The sequence below is a fragment of the Silene latifolia genome, chromosome 1, assembly GCF_048544455.1.
Source record: "Silene latifolia isolate original U9 population chromosome 1, ASM4854445v1, whole genome shotgun sequence".
In the NCBI taxonomy this organism is placed as follows: Eukaryota; Viridiplantae; Streptophyta; class Magnoliopsida; order Caryophyllales; family Caryophyllaceae; genus Silene; species Silene latifolia.
Window position 1 is genome coordinate 15,073,987 of NC_133526.1, and position 20,229 is coordinate 15,094,215.

The 20,229-nt window shown below is 34.6% G+C and overlaps 2 protein-coding genes and 1 long non-coding RNA gene across 3 annotated transcripts; 1 reads left to right on the forward strand and 2 right to left on the reverse strand.

Annotated features, from left to right (window-relative positions):
* Positions 1-4,348: 4,348 nt before the first annotated feature.
* Positions 4,349-9,236, forward strand: LOC141599703 (syntaxin-71-like). The gene is made up of 9 exons (XM_074419806.1): positions 4,349-4,659; positions 4,753-4,878; positions 7,067-7,235; positions 7,350-7,435; positions 7,547-7,615; positions 8,302-8,346; positions 8,441-8,503; positions 8,616-8,692; positions 8,898-9,236. Exons 1-9 carry the CDS (start codon positions 4,504-4,506, stop codon positions 8,911-8,913), a joined length of 807 nt encoding a protein of 268 aa, XP_074275907.1. The 5' UTR covers positions 4,349-4,503; the 3' UTR covers positions 8,914-9,236.
* Positions 9,237-9,943: 707 nt separating this feature from the next.
* LOC141599712 (fasciclin-like arabinogalactan protein 11) lies at positions 9,944-10,882 on the reverse strand. The gene has a single exon (XM_074419816.1). The coding sequence runs from the start codon at positions 10,809-10,811 to the stop codon at positions 10,080-10,082; it is 732 nt and encodes a 243-aa protein (XP_074275917.1). The 5' UTR covers positions 10,812-10,882; the 3' UTR covers positions 9,944-10,079.
* Positions 10,883-12,157: 1,275 nt separating this feature from the next.
* On the reverse strand, positions 12,158-14,927 carry LOC141599717 (uncharacterized). The gene is made up of 2 exons (XR_012523903.1): positions 14,716-14,927; positions 12,158-12,734 (listed from the first exon to the last, which is right to left on the reverse strand). It is a non-coding gene; the product is annotated as an uncharacterized LOC141599717 (long non-coding RNA).
* Positions 14,928-20,229: the final 5,302 nt, after the last annotated feature.

Sequence of the window (20,229 nt, forward strand, 5' to 3'; positions counted from 1 at the left end):
GTTTATAATCGCGTTTTGTTAAAACCGCAAATCATTTCCGCCTCCTTCCTTCAGATCTATAAGTCGCCTCCTTCCCTTCCCTTCACCAAATACCTTCCATGGGAGCCTTTGAGGATGTTAGTGCCTTGGGGATGCGTTGCTTGAGTCGGGTAGCGGTCTTAACGCCGTTGTGAGATGCGTAGGTACGTCGTCGTCATCATCTTTGTCTTTGTTGTTCCTTGTAGGGTTGTATTGGTAGTAATATGCTTATGTACTGTTTGTATAGGGATTGCTTGCTTTGTTGATGTCTTATGGTTGATCGAGGAATCGCTGCTTTTGGTTAAAGGTAGGTTCGCCTACTCAGTCTCTGTTGGTTATTAGAGTGTCGGTTGTTGTTGTCGTTGATTATTGTTGTCGTTGATGTGGTTGTTATTGTTGTTGTGGTTGTCGTTGTTTTGATACAGCTGCTTGTGACTGATTGTCTGTGGTTCTCGAGGTGCGTCCTCGGCTGAGTGGAGTCACTTGCGGGAGTGGCTTCACGCCCTAGTTTCGCCCTCCGTGGAACCCGCCACGGGAGGGAATGTGCACATTAATGGGACAGGGTTATCGCTCGGTATGATGAGCGGGGATTTAGTGGGTACGGCTGCGGTCCCCCACTGGCAGGGCTGGTCCAGTGGACAGTCGGAGACGGAGATTGGTTGGAGTGGTTGTGACTGTGTGTGTGTGTGTGTTTGGTTGTGTTTGTAGTTTGTTGGTACTGTTTGTGGTGTCATACCTCAGTTACTAACCTTGTGTGGTTGTCTTGTTTGTCTTATGTATCTGTCGTGATCCCTTATGGTGAGTAGTCCGTCTTAGCAGGTGTTGTCTTGGATGGTTGCTGGAGTCCTGGCTGGGATGAGTCCTCACGAGTTATGTCAGAAGTAGTATATAGTTGATGAGTTGTACCTTTATTTTGTAGTTTGGCTGTAACACTTGTAAAATAACTGTAATTGTTCTTTTATCAACTTTTGATGATTACTTACCTCGGGCAACCGGGATGGTGATGCCTTTATATGCTAGGGAAGGTTTTCTTAAGGCTCTTTGGTATATGGGGGTGTCACAATTGGATATAGTAATACTAGTATAGGTCCCGCGCAAATGCGCGGTAAATATAGGTCTTTTGATTTTTAGTGCATTAGTTATAGATTTTAGATTTATATCTCACAAATTTTTATAAAAAATAACTAATATTAAAATTAATCAAAAGAATTGAATAATTCCATGAATTATGTTTTTTATAAAATATTTGAACTACATCAAATTATTTTTAAAAAATTCTTTTTCATCACGAAGTTAATAATAGGAGATACAATTTATCTGTATAAATTAATTTAAATGGAAAATTTGTTTAATAAATAAAAATCTAATTTGTTTCCATGCATAAGTTTGAGCACTTTGGAGGGAAAACTTTAGAAAAACTGTATTATCTTAGTATATAGGAGGATTTATATACTTTTTAAATTTGCACCTCATTAATATTTATCAGTTCACTCAATTGTATTTTGATATGAAACAAAAAAATTGAAATGGAAAACTAATAAAAACAAATATTTAAGTTGTGAAGTTTTTTTAGTGAATGGTTTTTGTCACGAAGCTAATAGTAAGCATGTGTCAAGTTATTCTCTACAGTAATAATTATTGTGAAAAATTTAGGAACTTATACTTTATAGTTTAATATCAATTTTATTTTATTTTAATGAAAAAATCACAATTATGCATTTATTTAAAAAATTTATTTAATTAAAGAAAAATTTATTTATTACCTTATTTAGCTAGATGCTTTTTTGAGGGAAAACTAAGAGAATTTTTATTCATTTGAATAGTCAAAGTAACAATATTGGCAGCGAGCGGGAGTAGTGAAAGTAATAACAATAACAACGAGAGTAATGAAATTATCAATATTAATACGGCAGTAATGAAAGTAACAATAATTACGACGAGCTTAGTGAAAGTAACATTAGTAATAACGAATGTAATAAAAGTAACAATACTAACAACAAAAGACAATATATATGAACAATTAGCTAACCAATTGATTTACATAAAATATTGATAGCGGGGTAGTGAATTTATCTCATAATTTATTTCAATGTAATTTTAAGATATGTAATAGAAAAATATATTAATGATAAATTTATGAGTGTTGTAACTTTAAAGTAGTTATCTTTAATTAAAAATAAATTTAATGCTAAATAGAAGTAGCCCGGACGGGGCCGGGTACCAATACTAGTAAAATACATAGGGAACTTGTATGTGAGGGTATTTGAATAAAAGCTAAATAAATGATCGAGACACAAGAGAGTATATTAGTATAATTTTTACTAGCGCCATTGTTGTTAATTGATGAAGTTATTCCGCAAATTCACTCTGTACTGTGCTAACATCTGAGTATCTGACTGCACAAATTCTCATTGAAGACATGACATATCCGTCACAAGCTGAAAACGGATACCATTTTACCTCACAATATACCCACTTTTTCTCTCTCTGCAACACTATTCATGTGGTCCCCTTTCTCCACTAACCCATTTTGTTACCATTTTATCTCACAAAATATCCGTCACAAATGGTAACCCGTCACAAGGGAGACCAATTGATCTGACTGAAAGATTAAACCAGCTATTTTGTTTTGTTATTTTGTTTTGCTAGCTCGCTCTTTGCTGCACTAGTTGTTCAACCAAAGGCGAGTTTAAACCTGTTTTAAACCCGAAAACAAAGTCCTTTACTCGATTTCAGCTATAACAAACCATCATAATATTCTTCTAAAGAAATTTTAGAACAGATTGCTGGTGAGAAGGAACTTCCTTTAGGCTACTACCCTATCTTGTATTTTGAACTATATTTATAATTTTATAAGTTTAGTTTAGAAAGTTCAGATCTTATAAGCTCAACTCAGAATAGTTGGGATCCAATACTTCATATCTTATAAGTTCAGCTCAATTCAGATCCACTTATATAAATTTAGAAAAATTCAGCTCTTATAATTTTAGAAAATTTCCGCTCTTATAAGTCCAGTTTAATTCCTATATATTTATAATAGTTCGGTTCAAAACTCAGAAAAATGAAGTGTAAAAGAACTCGACCTTAATCATGTAATCGCTTTCGGCGAAATATATAATCATTATAAATAAGAGTTGGTTTTAAACTCTATAAATACACAAATAATACAAGTAGCAGTTATTATCTTTTTTTTACTAATTTAGCACAACATACGTAAAATGTCTTTTTTCCCGTCAACTCGTGTCATAATTTGGGTCAATTGCCAACCCAAACCCGGTCCAACAATTACTCAAGACCTATAAGGGCCGGACCATGAGTTTCTTCATCCCCAAATAAAGGTTCGTGCTAAATATCGTCGACACATTATTAATTATCGTCGACTATTAAGACTAACTTTCCCACAATGCCCTCCATTTCATTCCCCTTCTTTCTCTCTCTAAAAACTTTCTAAAACAAAAAATAACGGTTTTTTTGAAAAAAAAATCGTAATTAAATTTTCGTAATTTGCGATTAAGACGATTTAAATCATGTCGGAGAATTTCGTTAACAACGATCAAGCTAGTAACACATTTGTCGGAGAATTTTATTAAATTTTGTCATCAATTAGTTGAATTAGGATGATTAGGATAGAAGCGGTATTGATAGAACGAATTTAAAACGGAAATTAGTTTTTGTTTTAAAAAAAAAATACACGAAATGGTCCAGACGAAAAACATTTTCGTCCAGCCCTAGGTCTAGACGAAAATATTTTTCGTCCAGACGAAAATGTTTTTCGTCCGTTTTTTTTTTATTATTGTTATTATTATTATTATTATTATTATCATTTTTTTAAAAAAAATGGACGAAAATTTTTTCGTCTGGACAAAGAAATTTCTTTGTCCGACGTATTCTTTTAAAAAAAAAACCACTAATTTCCGTATAGTCTTGGGCACGGGAATCGATAATCACTAATTCGTTCTACTCTAATCTGATCGTCAAATCATAAACTTGAAATTCGTTACTAGCTTGTTCGTTGTTACCATCATTTGTAGACATGATTTAAACCGTTTTAATCGTAAATTACGTAAATTAAGTTGCGATTTTTTAGAAAATCGTCTTCGATTGCTTGAATTTGTTGCGGTTTTTTTTCTAGTGATTTGGGGGGTGTTAGGGTGAGGGGTAGATTAGGAAAGTCATTAAATTTTGTCGACGATAATTAGTGATTGTCGACAATATTTAGCAAATTGGCAAATAAAAGGACCAACCCCCCAAAATAATCGTGTCGAACCAAGTCCAACCCGTGAGATAACGCATTTGATCACCTCTATATCGACCCCGAAAGCCAACAACTGTCGGACAGCTCACTTGAGTCGTAACTCGTACCAAGGCCGGTCTGTACTCCAAGTCTCCAATCGTGCATCCTTTCTTTGATCTTACCATTCAAACTTGAAGTCAAATAAAAAAAAAACATCACCAAACAAACAACAAGAACAACAAAAATTCACCATGAGTGTGATCGACATTCTGACAAGAGTAGAATCAATCTGCCAAAAATACGATAAATACGATCTCGATAAACTTCGCGATACCAATGTCTCCGGTGACGATGCTTTCGCTCGCCTTTATTCTTCCTTTGATACCGACATTCAAACCGCTCTTCAGGTTTCTAATTTTTTTTTGTTGATTTAGGGTTTTTAGTTTGATTTATTTTGATTTGATTGCGTATTGTATGATTTGTTGATTGAAATTGTGTAGAAAGCAGATGTAGCGGCGAACGAGTCGAATAGAGCTGCTGTTGTAGCTTTGAATGCTGAGATTCGTCGTATTAAGGCCAAATTGTTTGAAGAACTTCCTAAATTGCAGAAATTGGCTCAAAAAAGGGTTTGTTTTTTCTAATTTTGTTCTTGTTATAATGTAGTATTGCTGATTTCCTTTTGTTTTGCTTGAATTATTTTTGTTGAAGTGTATAATCAGTGACGGAGTCAGGATTTGTAGTTAAAGGGCGAAAAATTTCAGATAAAATAGGGTACATTGGAAAAATAATCGAAAATTTTAAGTAATAAAGTTAAATTTTCCTTTTTTAGGGGGTGAATGCCTTAGATAGCTAGATTTACTGCTGATTCTAGTGATTAAATGATAATGTTTGGGAAAATTGAGAAGATGATGTCTTTTCTTTGGCTAAGGAATGGAATGGTATTGTGTGGAGACTGGAGTACTATGTATTGAGAAGATGGTGTCTTTTCTTTGATTTTAAGGCAAAGTATTAATAGGTATAAGCTTTTGTCAATTCACTCTTTTCAATTTAGTTTCGCAATTCTATAGGTGTCGTGTCTTTGAGTAAGTTTCTGTAATATCAATCATCCTTTAATGTGTGATATATATGTGGTTGCTCCTTATTTGTGTTCAACGTGACTGATACGGAGTAATTCATAATTTGTCTTGTGTGAGCTGGTTGTATGTCAGTAACACAATATTGACATGAGTAATATATAATGAAATGGGATCATTGTGTGTATACAAAGGTGTCATATGAGTTTCTGTCAATAGTTCAAGTTCATATTGTCGTGCTGTTTTAGCAGAATTGTCTGCCTCCACGGTATTGATGTGCGGGATGCCTACAAACTACTTGTCAAAATTAGGAACTTTCATGTTGAAAGTCTCACTTACAGATTATTCCTTGAATACTTCACCCCTTCTCTTCTTTATAGTCCATATTCCTTTGATAATGATTTGTAAAGTCCCGATCACACTGTAGGATCCCTCAGCCAATTTCATTATCTGTATTAATTTTCTTGCCTTTATGATGCTGTCCATTGATCGTTTACCTGGCTTGATTTATCGTAGAACCTTTATGTCACGTGCTTTCATTGTACACACCGACATATATTATCGGGACTTATGATGTTATGAAACAATGAACCTCACTGCTCACTTATTCAGTGTCTCTGACAAGGATCCATTCATGCCATGCGTATATCGAAGCCAATGATACTTGAAGTCTTATATCTCTTGGTCTTTGTCAACAAGGTTTAATTTGTATTTACTGTATTCGCTTTTTCTTTGTGTCCTTTCGTAAAGCTTCAATACTGCTAATATGTCTACTTTATAGAAGGTTCCATCTCCATTGCCCTTCATATTCAAACATTTCTGCTCAAGATCTTGTAACATTTTATATAGTTGTGCTTTTCTGTAAAACCCCTTGGCAGGTGATAATGTTAGTGCAAATTTTCAAAACAAGAGTACAACTGAATTATCCATGTTATAGGCTTTTCTGTTTCAGATGACATACTGATTTATAAAAATCGCAGAGATTTGATCCCATATTTATTTAGGTGTCAACTAATAATTTCAAACGGTCAACGACATACTGTCTTCTTGACGTTGTAAAATACAAGTGTCTTTCACTAGCATATTTGCACGGGTTTACCATCCCTCTTAAGTTTATTAGGTACAGTGGCATTCAAGATTGTGTGCAAACTAACTTTGCAGACTCGAGTTCTTTTAGATTAGATTTGCCATATTCTATCTGATTTAGTTAAGCCACCGTGTCGGTTAACGTAACAAATTCACAACCTCAAACTCCTGCCAAAATCAATACTTTGCACACGTGACAACTTATTATACTACCACAGTAAGAAAAAAGATTGAGGGTGCCACCTGAAAACAGCACTAAAACAATGATCAGAAGGAATCATGTACTTAAATTAGATATATAAGTAATTCTTACACTTTGTAAATTACCATCACATGGTCATACTACACAATGATTAAAGCCTCTTCTGAATTTATCTAATAGAAGAGGCATAACCGTATAAGTGTATAGCTTTCTCTTGCTTCACAATATATGATCATTATTTTAAACTTAGAAAAAGCAGTCAAAAGTCTTGTCATTATTGTTTCAAATAGCTATATACCAATTCATTGAGATTGAATGCGGCATCTGAATGTTATTAGAAAAAAAATGTGTACATCTGATGTTTAAGTTTATTATTTGTTAAAGTGCCTGTGTGTAAGTTTGAATTTGTGGAAGATGAAAGGAAATGAAAACAACATTTCTTAATGATTCCAGGTCAAAGGGCTATCAATTGAGGAGCTTGGTGCTCGTAATGATCTGGTTCTTGCTTTGCCTGATAGAATTAGTGCCATACCAGATGGGACACCAGCTCCTAAAAAGAATGGTGGGTGGACCTCTGGTTGGAGTTCGTCAACGACCCGAACAGATATTAAATTTGGTTCAGGTGATTGGTTGAGTTTATAATCAGTGTTTCAGAGAAAATGTCTATTTCCTACTATTTTAAATGTGGCTATTGGGTTAGAGGAACATATTCTCACTTGCTCAATGACAAATGTAGATGGACAAGTTGATAGTGAATACTTCCAAGAATCAGAGCAGTCGAGCCAATTTAGGAGTGAGTATGAAATGAGAAAAATTGGACAGGTGCTTCCTTTCATGCTGTTTGCTTCTTTTTCTCACATTCACTGAAGTTGGAATTTTTGCTTGCAAGAATTGTTTTTCTTCTCTTCCCTTACAGATGTCTTTATGTAACAGGACCAAGGTCTTGATGTGATAGCAGAAGGCTTAGACACTTTGAAAAACATGGCTCATGATATGAACGAGGTTTGTTAAATATGTTGCTGCTTAAAATTTCTGTTTGTCAGTGATTTCATCGAACTTAGTAGTCCCTCTGTTGCTTTGATGTCTACCTACTTTTCCTTTTAGGATGTTTCTTTGATATTTTGCAATTTTGAGAAACTACTTTATATGTAAATGACCTAGCATTGATCCTCTATCTAAGAGGGCTAAGAAGACTCCTAAGTAGGATTAGTAGAGATCAAAGAAAATTATTGTAGCGCAATACCTTTTGATGAATTTCTTAAAATTTGCGTCATCCGATTGGTTTCCATAGACCCCAATTATCAACTCATAACGCTGGGTACGACTCACGAGGATTGACTTTCATGTCACTATGCACTACTCTAGATTATAATGCGGTTGATGGAGGAAATCGTAGGAAGGTCTGGTAAAAGTACAGAAATACTCTTGTTCAATTTACTTCACATTGTATGTTTAACATAAGTCTTATTCTCCATCCATTTCTGCTATGGTGCTACCCTCGTACCTTTAGTAAGATTCGCATATTTCATCTTTTTTGTATGGGAAATGAGTTTAGAGTTATTCTAGGGAAAAAAAATTCTTCCTACTATTTTTGTATTATGTTTCTAATTTTCTATAAAATTCATATGTACTAGGTTGGTAAACAAATTCTATTTCTTAAGCGTATATTCTGCTGATCTTATATGCAGGAAATGGACAGGCAAGTTCCATTGATGGATGAGATTGACACCAAGGTGAGGAATTTGTGTGTGTAGCAGCGAAAGAATATAAAGGCACTATGCGATGTTGATCTGTAGTTTGATATATTTTTTTTTTTAACATTTACAGGTGGACAAGGCAGCTTCTGATCTTAAGAATACAAATGTCAGGCTTAAGGACACTGTAACTCAGGTACTATACTAGGGCAATCTGAAATTCCAACTGCATTACTTTTATTCTTTGATTCTACTATTTTTATGTCATCTCAACTGCTTAACATTTAAGTCCCTTTTTGCCTTCTCAGTTAAGATCGAGCCGAAACTTTTGCATCGACATCGTTCTCCTATGTATAATTCTGGGGATTGCTGCTTATCTGTACAAGTAAGACACTGGCATACTGTTTCTCTGATTTCTAGTGCAATTTCTGCTTGGTTGCAATATAACTTGAGAATTGAGAAAAACAAGAAGATGGTTAAGTCACATCAGATTTTACCCTTTGCATTGGTAGTCATAGTCTGTTTTTGCTCAGTAACTTATTGTCTGTTCACGTGAGAACAAAATTAACTCGAACCGATATGTTTTGCAGTGTTTTGAAGAAGTGAATGAGAAGAGAAAGTGTCTTGGTATCGTTTCTGGTATTATCTCGTCTTTCCAAGGGTGTGGGTTATGCATGTGTGTGCTCTTGTGTTTCTATATGTACCTTCGCTAGTGAGTGAACAACCGCCTGTTAGATTTTCTTTCTCTTGTATATTGGCTGTGTAAAATATCGGAGTTTGTATTGTCACTCTTAACTTTTATTGCTCCCGTTTCAGAAATACGTTCATACGAATGAATTTTTCGACATATTCCAAAAAAACTTATCTCACATATTTTGAAAAACATGGTGAAACCAAGTAAATAGGGTATCAAAGCTTTTCATGTCTTCTATCTTGGTCTTACTCCTAAATCCCGAGTATTCGTCCTTGACTAATTTCCTGTTGGCGTAATTGAAGTCATGTCGAGTTCTAAAGCTGAACAAATTTGAATTGAGATTGTAAATGAGGGTTGACGGGTTTTAAAGCTGAACAAATTTGAATTGAAGTCATGAATAATATCCGTCATGACTGTTCTAACTAATCACCTCATGATTGTACCGAACATATATTTGCTCTACCTGAGATGAGGCATCGATAACAATGTCACCATCATCCTACAAAAATCAACACTCTTCAATCAACAGTCTATTATCTAGACTTAGACCTGACAAAGCCGACTTGATCAGCTTCCGCTTGAATGATAAACCGTAACTTGTGGTGAACTGCTATTAGATTTGGCTCCAATTTAATTGTCATCCTTCAATAAATTGATAATAATACACACAACTTTGCTAGCACCCTAGGCTGCCAACACTGACTCGCATCAACCTGAATAAAATCCCGATCCACCTGTGCAATCACAAACGTAATGTGCCCCAAACCTTAACCCGACTGGAGCTAAATTTACCGGTCTCATCTAGACCGTCATCCTTCATTGACTAGATAAGTAGATAATTATACAATCGGAATACACAGACCCAAATCCCTTATTTCCCTGTCGAGCATTACCCCCGAGGGTTGTGTTGAATACACTGTTTCCAGATGGCAGGAACTAAAATTAGAAAGATCAAAATTCATTCATATCAAGAAGCCGAAAGGCAGCAGTACATAGATCGCGACATCAACAACCAAAACTTCAACCAATTACAATTCTCAAAGAATATTATATCACAATAAAAAGGAATATGACACGATCATAGAAGAAAGCAAACAGTTGCAGCAAACACAACTCCAACCGCAAACTTGTTGAAAGCCACCTGCATCAATTGACTGGCACTTGAAGAATCGACTGTGGTGTCGCTCCCATCATCTGAACTGTCCTTCGACTTGGCACCCTTTTTCGGCTTAGCTGTCGTAGGAGCAGGGGCAGGTGCAGGTGTCTGAAAGAAAGCCAAAGGAAGAAGCACTTGATCCACCTGGTACACAGCTAATTGCCCATCACTGTAAATGGAATTAGACAATGTTGTATTCACAACTCCTGTTGTTACATTAACTTGGTTTCCTGCACTGGTCACATTTAGCGGAAACTGGCCATTGTCGCTGTTTCCAGCTTGGGTCCTCAAAGGGTTACTGGCTGTTTGAAATTGACTAAGAGATATGTAGTTGGGAAGTACATGGAATTGGATTAATTCCACTTTCTGTTGATCTGACAGGGAGTTTAGCATTCCCGATTTGAGGTTAGTAAAGGCGTTATCTGGTGGAGCGAAGATTGTGAGACCATTGTTTGAGTTGTTTAGTTGGGTGTTGATTTGGCTAGCCTCTTGAGTAGTTTCAAGCAGCCGAATGAACATAGTGAATTGGCCGGCTTTTGTTAGAATTGCTGTTATGTTTGGGGGTCCGGCTGGTCCTGGAGCCGGAGCTTGAGCTTGAGCCAATGTCAGGACAATGCCTTGGAGAAGTAACGGTACGAGAAGAAGCTTCATCATTTTACAATGTATATTTGTGTTGCTTTGGTGTTCTCTTGTGTTAGAAATAAGAGTTGTGAATGGTAGTTTGTAGAGCTTGTGTGTTATATAGTTCTACACTGAAAGTGAACTGTGAAGTTAGGTGTAACAAGGAAATCTTAGTTAGGTTCAAAGCCAAGGAATTTCAATTTTTTAAAAATAAATAAAAAAAAGTGTTCCCAATTCTTTTTTCTTTTTTTTCGATGTTGACCGGGAGTATCCACTACCGACAGCTCTCGGATAATCTCCTCCGTGCTGAAGGCAACCGAACGAGTACACCCTACTAAGTTTGGTTTTTTCATTCGCAAGAGTTGTGAATGGTTGTATGCATTGTATCCCGGTCGACGCGATTGTTAACATAGCTTCCTTACAAAGTTATAGTCATACGAGAACATTATCTTCGTATTTTCAATATAAGAGTAATGTTGCGTACATCTAACCCGATTAAGGCTTGTTAAGCATTAGAGGTAATGTTGTTGCATTTCGCATTCGAATCCCTAAACTTCAATATTGCAATCAGTTTTAGGTATGACAGAGATCTTGATGAAACAGTAGACATAGTTTGCTTAGGAAGTCAGCAAAGATTTTGCATAGAGGGTCCAGAATGATGCCATGATGGTAATCCTTTTTCACTTATAGCTAAGAACAGCTTGTAAAGAGAGTCTTTGATTTTAAGATTTCTACTCCACCATCAGGCAAACTAATTTGTTGTGGACCTCAAATTATTGCAGAAACCTTGATGGTTTTCTATTGATATAGCACAAATTCTTGTTTAAGACGGGTATTTCTATCTTAAGCTTAAGACGAGTAAAATATCATGAATAGGATAAAAGCAAAATGCGTGGAAAAAAGCAAAAGATTCGTCTTAAATGATCAGGTGTTGACCCATTTTAATGTTAAGACGGGGATACCTCATACCTCTGTCGTAAAAGATAATAACTGGGGTTTGAGAAGGGTATTTCACCTTAGAATGTTTCTAGTTTGTTAGACTGATGTTTTCTTGGACCTAATTTGTCATGTTTCACCTAAATAAAACAATATGGACAATTATGCAAGTGAAAATTGCATTCGATATGTGCCGTGTACTCTCTATCTTGTTTCGATAGTGAGGTACGAAGGGAAGAAAAGGATGTAAACTCTTGTTATTAAACAAGATAAAGATAGGCGATAGAATAACAGGGATTTACATTGGTAGACGCATGTGTTATTACATGCGCCAGTTTGGTTTCGGTTCACCCAACTTTAGATATCGGACAGAACAAATTGGTTCCTCGGTTCACGTCAGCTTTTGCCAGCCCTTGATACTTCTAGTCAAATTGAGAACTATAGGCAACACTCAACAGCAGGTTCTTATTCAATAAAAAAAAATCCAATTTCAAGAATGTGATAAAACCCAAGACTTTTATCTCTGAATTTGAGTGCTAGAGGTCAAAACAATTTCAAAAACAAGAAGATTTTGCTATCCCTGAAATAGCTAGTTCAACCAAAGGCTACAATAGATGAAGACACTTGCAACACGGTATGTAGAAAACATCGAACAAAGAGCGAATCACCGACGCTTTTTTGCCTTGGGCAAATCCCATTTACTGGATAAATCACTTCTTCTTTTTCTCATTTTTCTCCTTTTTCTTGACAATCTCTTTGTGGGGATTTATTTTTCTTGTAAAAGAAAACTCTCCAAATTTGTGTCCAACTTTTCCTTCAGTAATATTACATCGAGTGAAGCTCCTCCCATTGTAAATAAGAACAGTAGTGCCAACAAATTCTGGCAGAATGGTAGACCTGCGAGACCATATCTTTTTGTTTGCAAGCTTCTGTTTGTTATCCTTCAGTCTCATCAAGAATGCATCAACAAAAGGGCCCTTCCATAAAGATCGGGCGGAGGGCATGATGCTAGGATCTTTACTGTAATACAAGCAAAATAACGAAATTTGAAGTAAGAACCTAGCAGGAATTCCAAATTGCTTAAGACTTCATCTCTCCATATATTTTCACGGCACTTTGCATTACATTTTCGCTCTTCCTTTTGTTTTTCATTTTCCCTTTTCTATTCGCATTTTGAGGTGTGTAAAGGATGATTCATGTCAGCCGACCCCAAGTCTTTTTGGGATTAAGGCTCTGATGTTGTTGTTGTTGTTAGCAAGGGCAAACTTTAAGTGACAGTAAAAAGGAGGGAAACAAGAGCTAAATTTCAGGAAAAATTTTGATGACATAAAAGTATACAATGATGGTAAAAATCGCGGTATCTGTCACGACAGTGGTCACGGTAACAGTGTCGCATAATAATCCTCAACTCGGCTGTCTCATAAATAGACAAGTTTACAGCATTAAGCCATTAACCCTTGTAATCCATCATAGCGTATAGCGCACTACGTGAGACACTAGTTCATGACTGATTATAGCAAACTGCTGAAGCATGATAATCATAGAGGAGTATATTCACACATATTTTGATTTGGTTTATTCATTCATTTTATCATTTAGTTATCACGGAAAAAGTCTACAAAATAATACTCCCTCCATCCCATCTAGAGGCTAAATCTAAGAAATACAACAAAATAACATTACTACACCTTCACTTAAGAGTACCACATTATACTTTTCATTCCCTCCTTATTTAAGTAAAGAAGGTATAGACTAGGCTCAGGCTCGGCTCGGTTCGGTTCTGAGGGTCGTCTGGAGGGGCGGCGGCCTAGGGCCCAAGCTAGAAAGGGGCCCATTGTTCAGAGTTTTAAAATAATAATAGTGGTAGGAAAAGAAAAAAAATCTAATTTAGTAAAAACGAAGCAATGCTTTTCTAATTTCTCACCCTGACTCTCTACCCTCTTTTTTTTTTTTTTTTTTTTTTCCTAAGACCCGAATTCCCAACTCTTTTCTTCTTTAATTGGAAATTTAGAATTTAAAAACTCATCTTCTAATTCCTAAGCAACGGTTTCTTAATTTCAATGGCCCAAGATACAGTATAAGATATATGATCACTCTGATTAACTGATTCAATCGATCATAACCTTAAAGCTTTGATTGAGATGGTCTTCAAATGTGGTAGGGTGAGGCTCTTGATAAAAGTTAACGCCTTAATTAAGAGTTAATCTTCTTCCACTACCACCACCCTTAATCCACCTTACACAACCCCAAGAACTGCAGCAAACCCACTATTAATGTTTTGCCGCAACTCCTTTGGTCAACCACCGCCAAAATTATTGGCCACCAGCCTCTTGGCCAAATTACCACCAAAATTGCATTATCTCACTACTAAAATTCGACCACCACTCCTTTGGTCACTATTAAAATTCGGCCACAACCCCTCATGGTAGATATTATTTTTAAGCGAAAGCAGCAAACCACTCGCCCAAAACCCGGCATGGCTCATCCCAAAATCCACAAAGCCTCTTCCACTACACGAAAGAATTGCATTATACCCACTCCAAATTATGACACTATCCTTCTCTCACTACCAATCTCGGCCACCATCTTCTTATTCTTCAACTGGATTTACCCCAAAAGAATAAGAGGACAATTATCTAGAGTAATTAATGCATTTTTTTGTAATTGGAAAGGTATTCGCAAAAATAAAATTCAAACACCACTGATTTCACTTGCATTAACAAGCACATGTACATTATCCCTGAAAATCAAATAAGCAAAGCTCAAAGTTTAAAGCATTCATTCATTAACTAGCACACTCTTCGACAAATCATCATCAGCAAAATCAGACGAAACATATGAAATTAAGAACAAATTAATATCAATTGAATAGCAAATTAATACAGTACTAATTTAAGGGCAAATTTGTTTGAATAGAAAACTGAATAGCAAATTCGTATGAGATTCAATTCAAATAAGCATATGAAATTAAAAACAATAAAAAGATTAAAATCATACTTACTAAATAATTGATGGATTCGAATTAGGAATAAAAAAAGAGGGATTTAACCTTCTTGGTGGTCGTCGTCTTCGCCTGTCACTATCGTCGTCGGCTGCCGTATAATCTCAGTTTATGGTTAAGAGGTGCGTTTAGGGTTAGAGAGAGCGTAGAGGTGGGTTTTGGGTTCAACGAAAGAATTGGGATTATTTTATTTTTTATTTTTATTTATTTTTTTTTTATTTTTTTTTTAGAGAAAAGAATTGGGATTTTTGTAAAGAAAAGACGGTAAAATAAGAGTTTATATTCGAGTCCATACTTAGTATATTGATTTTTTAAATTTTTTTTAAATTTTTGATAAGGTAAAGAAACTAGACCTATACCATCCTCTCGGATGAGAAAGGTAAACGAAATTAAAAGAATTTTCATTTACCACGGAGAACCATAATAAGAAAGGGTACAAAGAAGGAGACTCTCGTCTGAAAAGTCGGATACTTTAAAACCCAAAAAACAAATTCATTACGATAAAATAGAAGTTGAGAAGTAACCTTACCAAACTGTAAAGAACACAAAAGGGGAACAAAGAAACCTAAAAACCAGATTTGTTTACACATCCAAAAGGATTAAAAATTTCAATACACATTCATCAAAAAGATAAACTTTATATTCTGAAAAAAAATGAACAATGAGTTCAATTTACAAAGGTAAATCGATAAAAATTGCTATTAAATCCTTAATTTAAACCTTTTTTAACCAATATATGTGACTGAAAAATGCCCTTTTAGGCTAAATTGGAAAGCAAATTAAAGTCTAATCTTTAAGAAGGAGAAAATGAAGAAAAATGGCTGAAATATTATGAAAAAATCAACAATGACTTCAATTTACAAAGGTAAATCGATAAATATTGCTATTAAATCCTTAATTTAAACCTTTCTTAACTAAGATATGTGACTCAAAAATGCCCTCCTAGACTAAAGTGGAGAGCAAATTAAAGTCTAATTTTTAAGAAGGAGAAAATCAAGAAAAAAGGGCTGAATTTGTTTGAAAAAAGACTTGATAAGAGACTAGGATCTACCTCATCTTGAAGGAGGAACATGACTATAAAGAATGAAGATTAAAGAATAGGGATGAAGAATATCTTGGGAAGGAGGCTTCTACACCCATTTCTTAAGTCTGTGATTTTTTTGCTTTTAAAAGGGTTTTCTCTCTCTAAATTGTTAGAGAGAGAGGGATCCTAGTACATTGATCATTTGGTTGAGATTGTTTTCTCCAAACATCTAACGGTCCTAAATTTATGCATAAATATTCATAAAAGTAAAGGTAAAATGAAAGTTAGAAGGGAAATTATTATTAAATGGGGCTTGAAAGAAGGAAATTGAAAGGATCCTAATCTAGAAAATAGAACCATGTGTGTTACTTAGAGTTGATCATAAGGCTCAAGCCCGCTAGCCCCACCCGGCCCAGCCCGATTTTTCCCCAGGCTTGGGCCTCAATTTTAGGCCCGAAAAGTCAACGGCTCGAAGCCCATGGCCCGATTCAATATAATAGGACCGGGTTTGGGCCGTCGTTATGCCCGGATTTTGGCCCGGCCCGAACATTGCAAAATTTAAGAATATGTAAAATTTAAGAATGTTAATAAGCATTTAGTAAAATAATTAACCAATCAATTGTTGTATTGTAAATAAGCCGTAGTCACTTGTTTACATGTATTAGGTGCCGTTTGGCCAAGATTTACAAGTGCTTTTACAACTGAAAAAATAAAAACTAGGTCAAACACTATAAATTGGATGGGTGTAAAACTACTTTTGAAAAGTTAAAACTTAAAAAAAAGTCACTAAAAGCAGAAGCTGCAAATACCTACTTCTACTTCTACTTCTCACAACTTCTACTAGATGGGCAATTGTTTTGGTTTTTTTATTGTTTGTACTCTATAATTATAATATTTTTCACTCTATTATTGCTTATTTTTTGTTAATCGGCTGCTTCTAATTGTACGTTCTTTAAGTCATGTGGGCATTGATTATTGCTATGTACTCCGTATATTTCTTATGATTTGTCTTATGGTATTTTTTAAATATAAGCTCAATATTAATTATATAAAAAGGAAAAATAATTTACGATTTGAGATGAAAAGAGTATGAGACGATCCTTTCAATAAAGTATAAGACCGTCTTTCAGTGTGAGACGATCCTTTATAGTTTCTATGTAAAAATTGAATGTTTGGCTTATAAAAGTAATATCACATAGTATAAAACTATAAGACGGTCTTATTTTATAATTATTTTTTCTTTGGCTAAGTACGTAGTAATTGTTTTGTAGTTCAAGTACCCACCAATATAAATGCTTAATGCTTTTGTTTATAGTTTGACTAATTGATTATATTTGTAGGTGAGTTTCATCATCTTGCAACATAATAAGTTGATATTGCAACTTTCTAATCGAGGAGATAACATCGGCTAAGAATATCATGATTACGATTTATGAGTATTAGATAGTATAAAATTGCGGTTGTAACTATGACATTACATAATTTTTATTAGAAAAAATGCGCTTAAAGGTGAAAAGTTTGACAAGTGTGACGCAGACCCAAATTATATAGTAAACAAAAAACTCCAAAAAGTCGAATAAAAGTAATTAGGCCAAACACATCAAATTGGGAAAAATTATTTTTTACAAAAGTTAGGCCAAACAATCACAACTTTTTCAAGAAGTAGTTTGTGGAAAAACTCATTTTAAAAAGTAAAAACTCTTTTAGGTAAATTTGGCCAAACAACACCTTAGTTTGATAAGGCTTAGTATTTTCCTTTATTAGTATTTAAATGATAAAAAATGAGCTAATGATTTTGTATCACACTAGTGCCGATAAATTCTTTACCATTATCGGCGTGCTAAGTCAATATTTTTGAGCCTAAAGAACAACAAATATCAAATCAATTACAACATTACAACAACATACAGTAAGCACCCACTAAAATATATTATTACACTACTAAAAATCCTGCATTTAGTTTGTATGGGTCACATCTATCACTAGGTTCATAAAAGGTACGTTAGAACACCCGCAAAGGTGAGACTCCCCATATTTTCTCTTTCCGTTTCTTATTCGTCCACCTCATTTTCCACTAAATTTTCCATTTACCCTCCCCATTTCATAACTACATCTATGCAACAATGGGGTTCTCCAACAAATATTTATATTTAATAATGGACATGGATGATTAGAATTTGTTAAATAAATCGATTATTAAGATTTTAATTAGTAAATTACATTGTTAATTAATTTATTATTGTTAAGTATTTTTTATTTTTAAGTAATTGAGTTAATAAGTTGATTAATTCCGAAAATAGGACAAGAAAGATAATTTTTTAAACGTGAATTTAAACACGAGAAAGATAAAACAAACACACTAAATAGATTTGAAGTTACAAACACAATGTTGATTAAGTAAGTCGTTATTTCAATTGTTCGGTAACTAATTGAGTGAGACGGAGAAAGTAAAATAAATAACTAATCAGTGAGACAGGGGGAGTACAATAAATAACGAGTGTCACGGAGGTAGCTTACAAGTTTTATTCGGTAACTAATTGAGTGAGACGGAGAAAGTAAAATAAATAACTAATGAGTGAGACGGAGGGAGTATTACAAATAGCGAGTGAGACGGAGATAGCTTACAAGTCTAACTAATTTATGAGACACAAGCTAACGACGAGGACACTTTTTTCTAATTAAGCTAAGTGCAAACTGCTACTTTTTTCTAATTAATCTACTGCAATCTGCCATGTGCAAGAATCAAGTACATATTGGCCCACTTTTTCATTTCGGAAGCTCCTCCAAAAATAGAGGAACCCCAAATATTGGGGAGCTTGGTGCAATAATGAGGAGCCTCATATGAGGAAAAAGAGTATATATGGGGAGGTCCGTTTCCACCTTTGCGGATGCTCTTAGGTTACTACTTAATTGACAATACTTGAAAAAATCACATAATTCTATATGAAAATTTTGATAACAAATACACAAAGTATCTAACTTCATAATGGGGATTTCTAAACTTATTTCAAGAGAAAAAATAAAATTTAGCCTGAATTGCCTCGAAAGCCCGCTTTAACCCCGGGCGGGCCAGGTTTCGGTCGATGAAATAGGCCCGTACTTGTAGCCCGGCCCGCACACTTGGGCTTAATTTTGCCCGAACTTTGATCGCTTACGGCTTATGCCCATTAATTTTTGGTTAAGGATCCCATTTTTTTAAAATATTAATTCTTTTATAAAACGTATTTACAGAGTGTGAAGTTAAGACGGTGAAGGACTAAGAGAAGAGTAATTGTGTGTATTTTTAGGTTTTTTATTAGGCGAGTCAAATTAAATAGGTTTTGTAGATTGTAGTTGGTAAAGGGCTAGTATATTTGGGTCGTGCGAATTTTGCTCGAACTCTGATTGCTTACGGCTTACGCTCATTAATTTTCGCTTAAGGAGCCCATTTTTAAAAAAAAATATTAATTCTTTTATAAAACGTTTTTACACATGCATTAATAAAAAACCATGTATAACTTTACATTATTAACCTCATAAAACTTCCATTACTTAACATGGTTGAGTGATAAGGGCATCAATGTAGTTTGTGGATGGTTTTACAATGACTTATTGTAAGACATTTTATAAGAAACTTACTATTTTTTTTTATAAAAAAATTAAGAGTGGGTCTAAATACACTATCATAATGTCCTGAGACACTCTCTTTATGTTTTATATAACTGATTTGTCATTTAACTTCCAACCTCTCGAATGCAGTATAATAAAATCAGGGGTATTTTCGTCCATTACTTATAATTGGAGTGTCCCATGAGATTTTGTGAATATATTTATTTGCACCCAAAATTTAGAATGTATATGTGTATCCTATGAGCATAAGACTATCGCTTTAGATCGACTTATACGGGATAAACCATAATACAAGTAAGGTTATAAATGTTAGATAAAACTAAAGTTTTAAGTGTATTTGTAATTTATAAGTACTAGTACTACAATTAATTATTCTTTCAGTTAGATTATATAAATATTAATGTATTTTATTAATATTAGTGACTTATATGTTCTATAATTACATTTAAGACAACTTACATTAACGGGTTACTCCGGGGTCCCATGTCAATATTCGCTGGACTTAACCACGAAAAAGACAGGTTGAATCTAAGAGGGACTAAGTTAACGGGTTACTTCAGTCCGATTAGTTTATATCAAAATTCGTTGGACTTAACCTCGGAAAACACTAGCCGGTGTCAAGTCAAATTTTTACAGGTATATCATAGATGATTTAATGTTTGACCTTAGAATTTATAATTTTTTTTAAAATTACCCTAATTCATTTAACTCATATTTCCCGGTTTTATTTAACCTTTCAATCACAATGTCAAATAGTAACTCAAACTTAGGGGACGGTTGGTTGCCCATTCTAAAACACATGAATTGCAATTAACAGGATTTGTAAAATGAGAGAGTTGTTTGTTTTCCCCAAATCACATAAATTGAAGTTCCATGTGAGA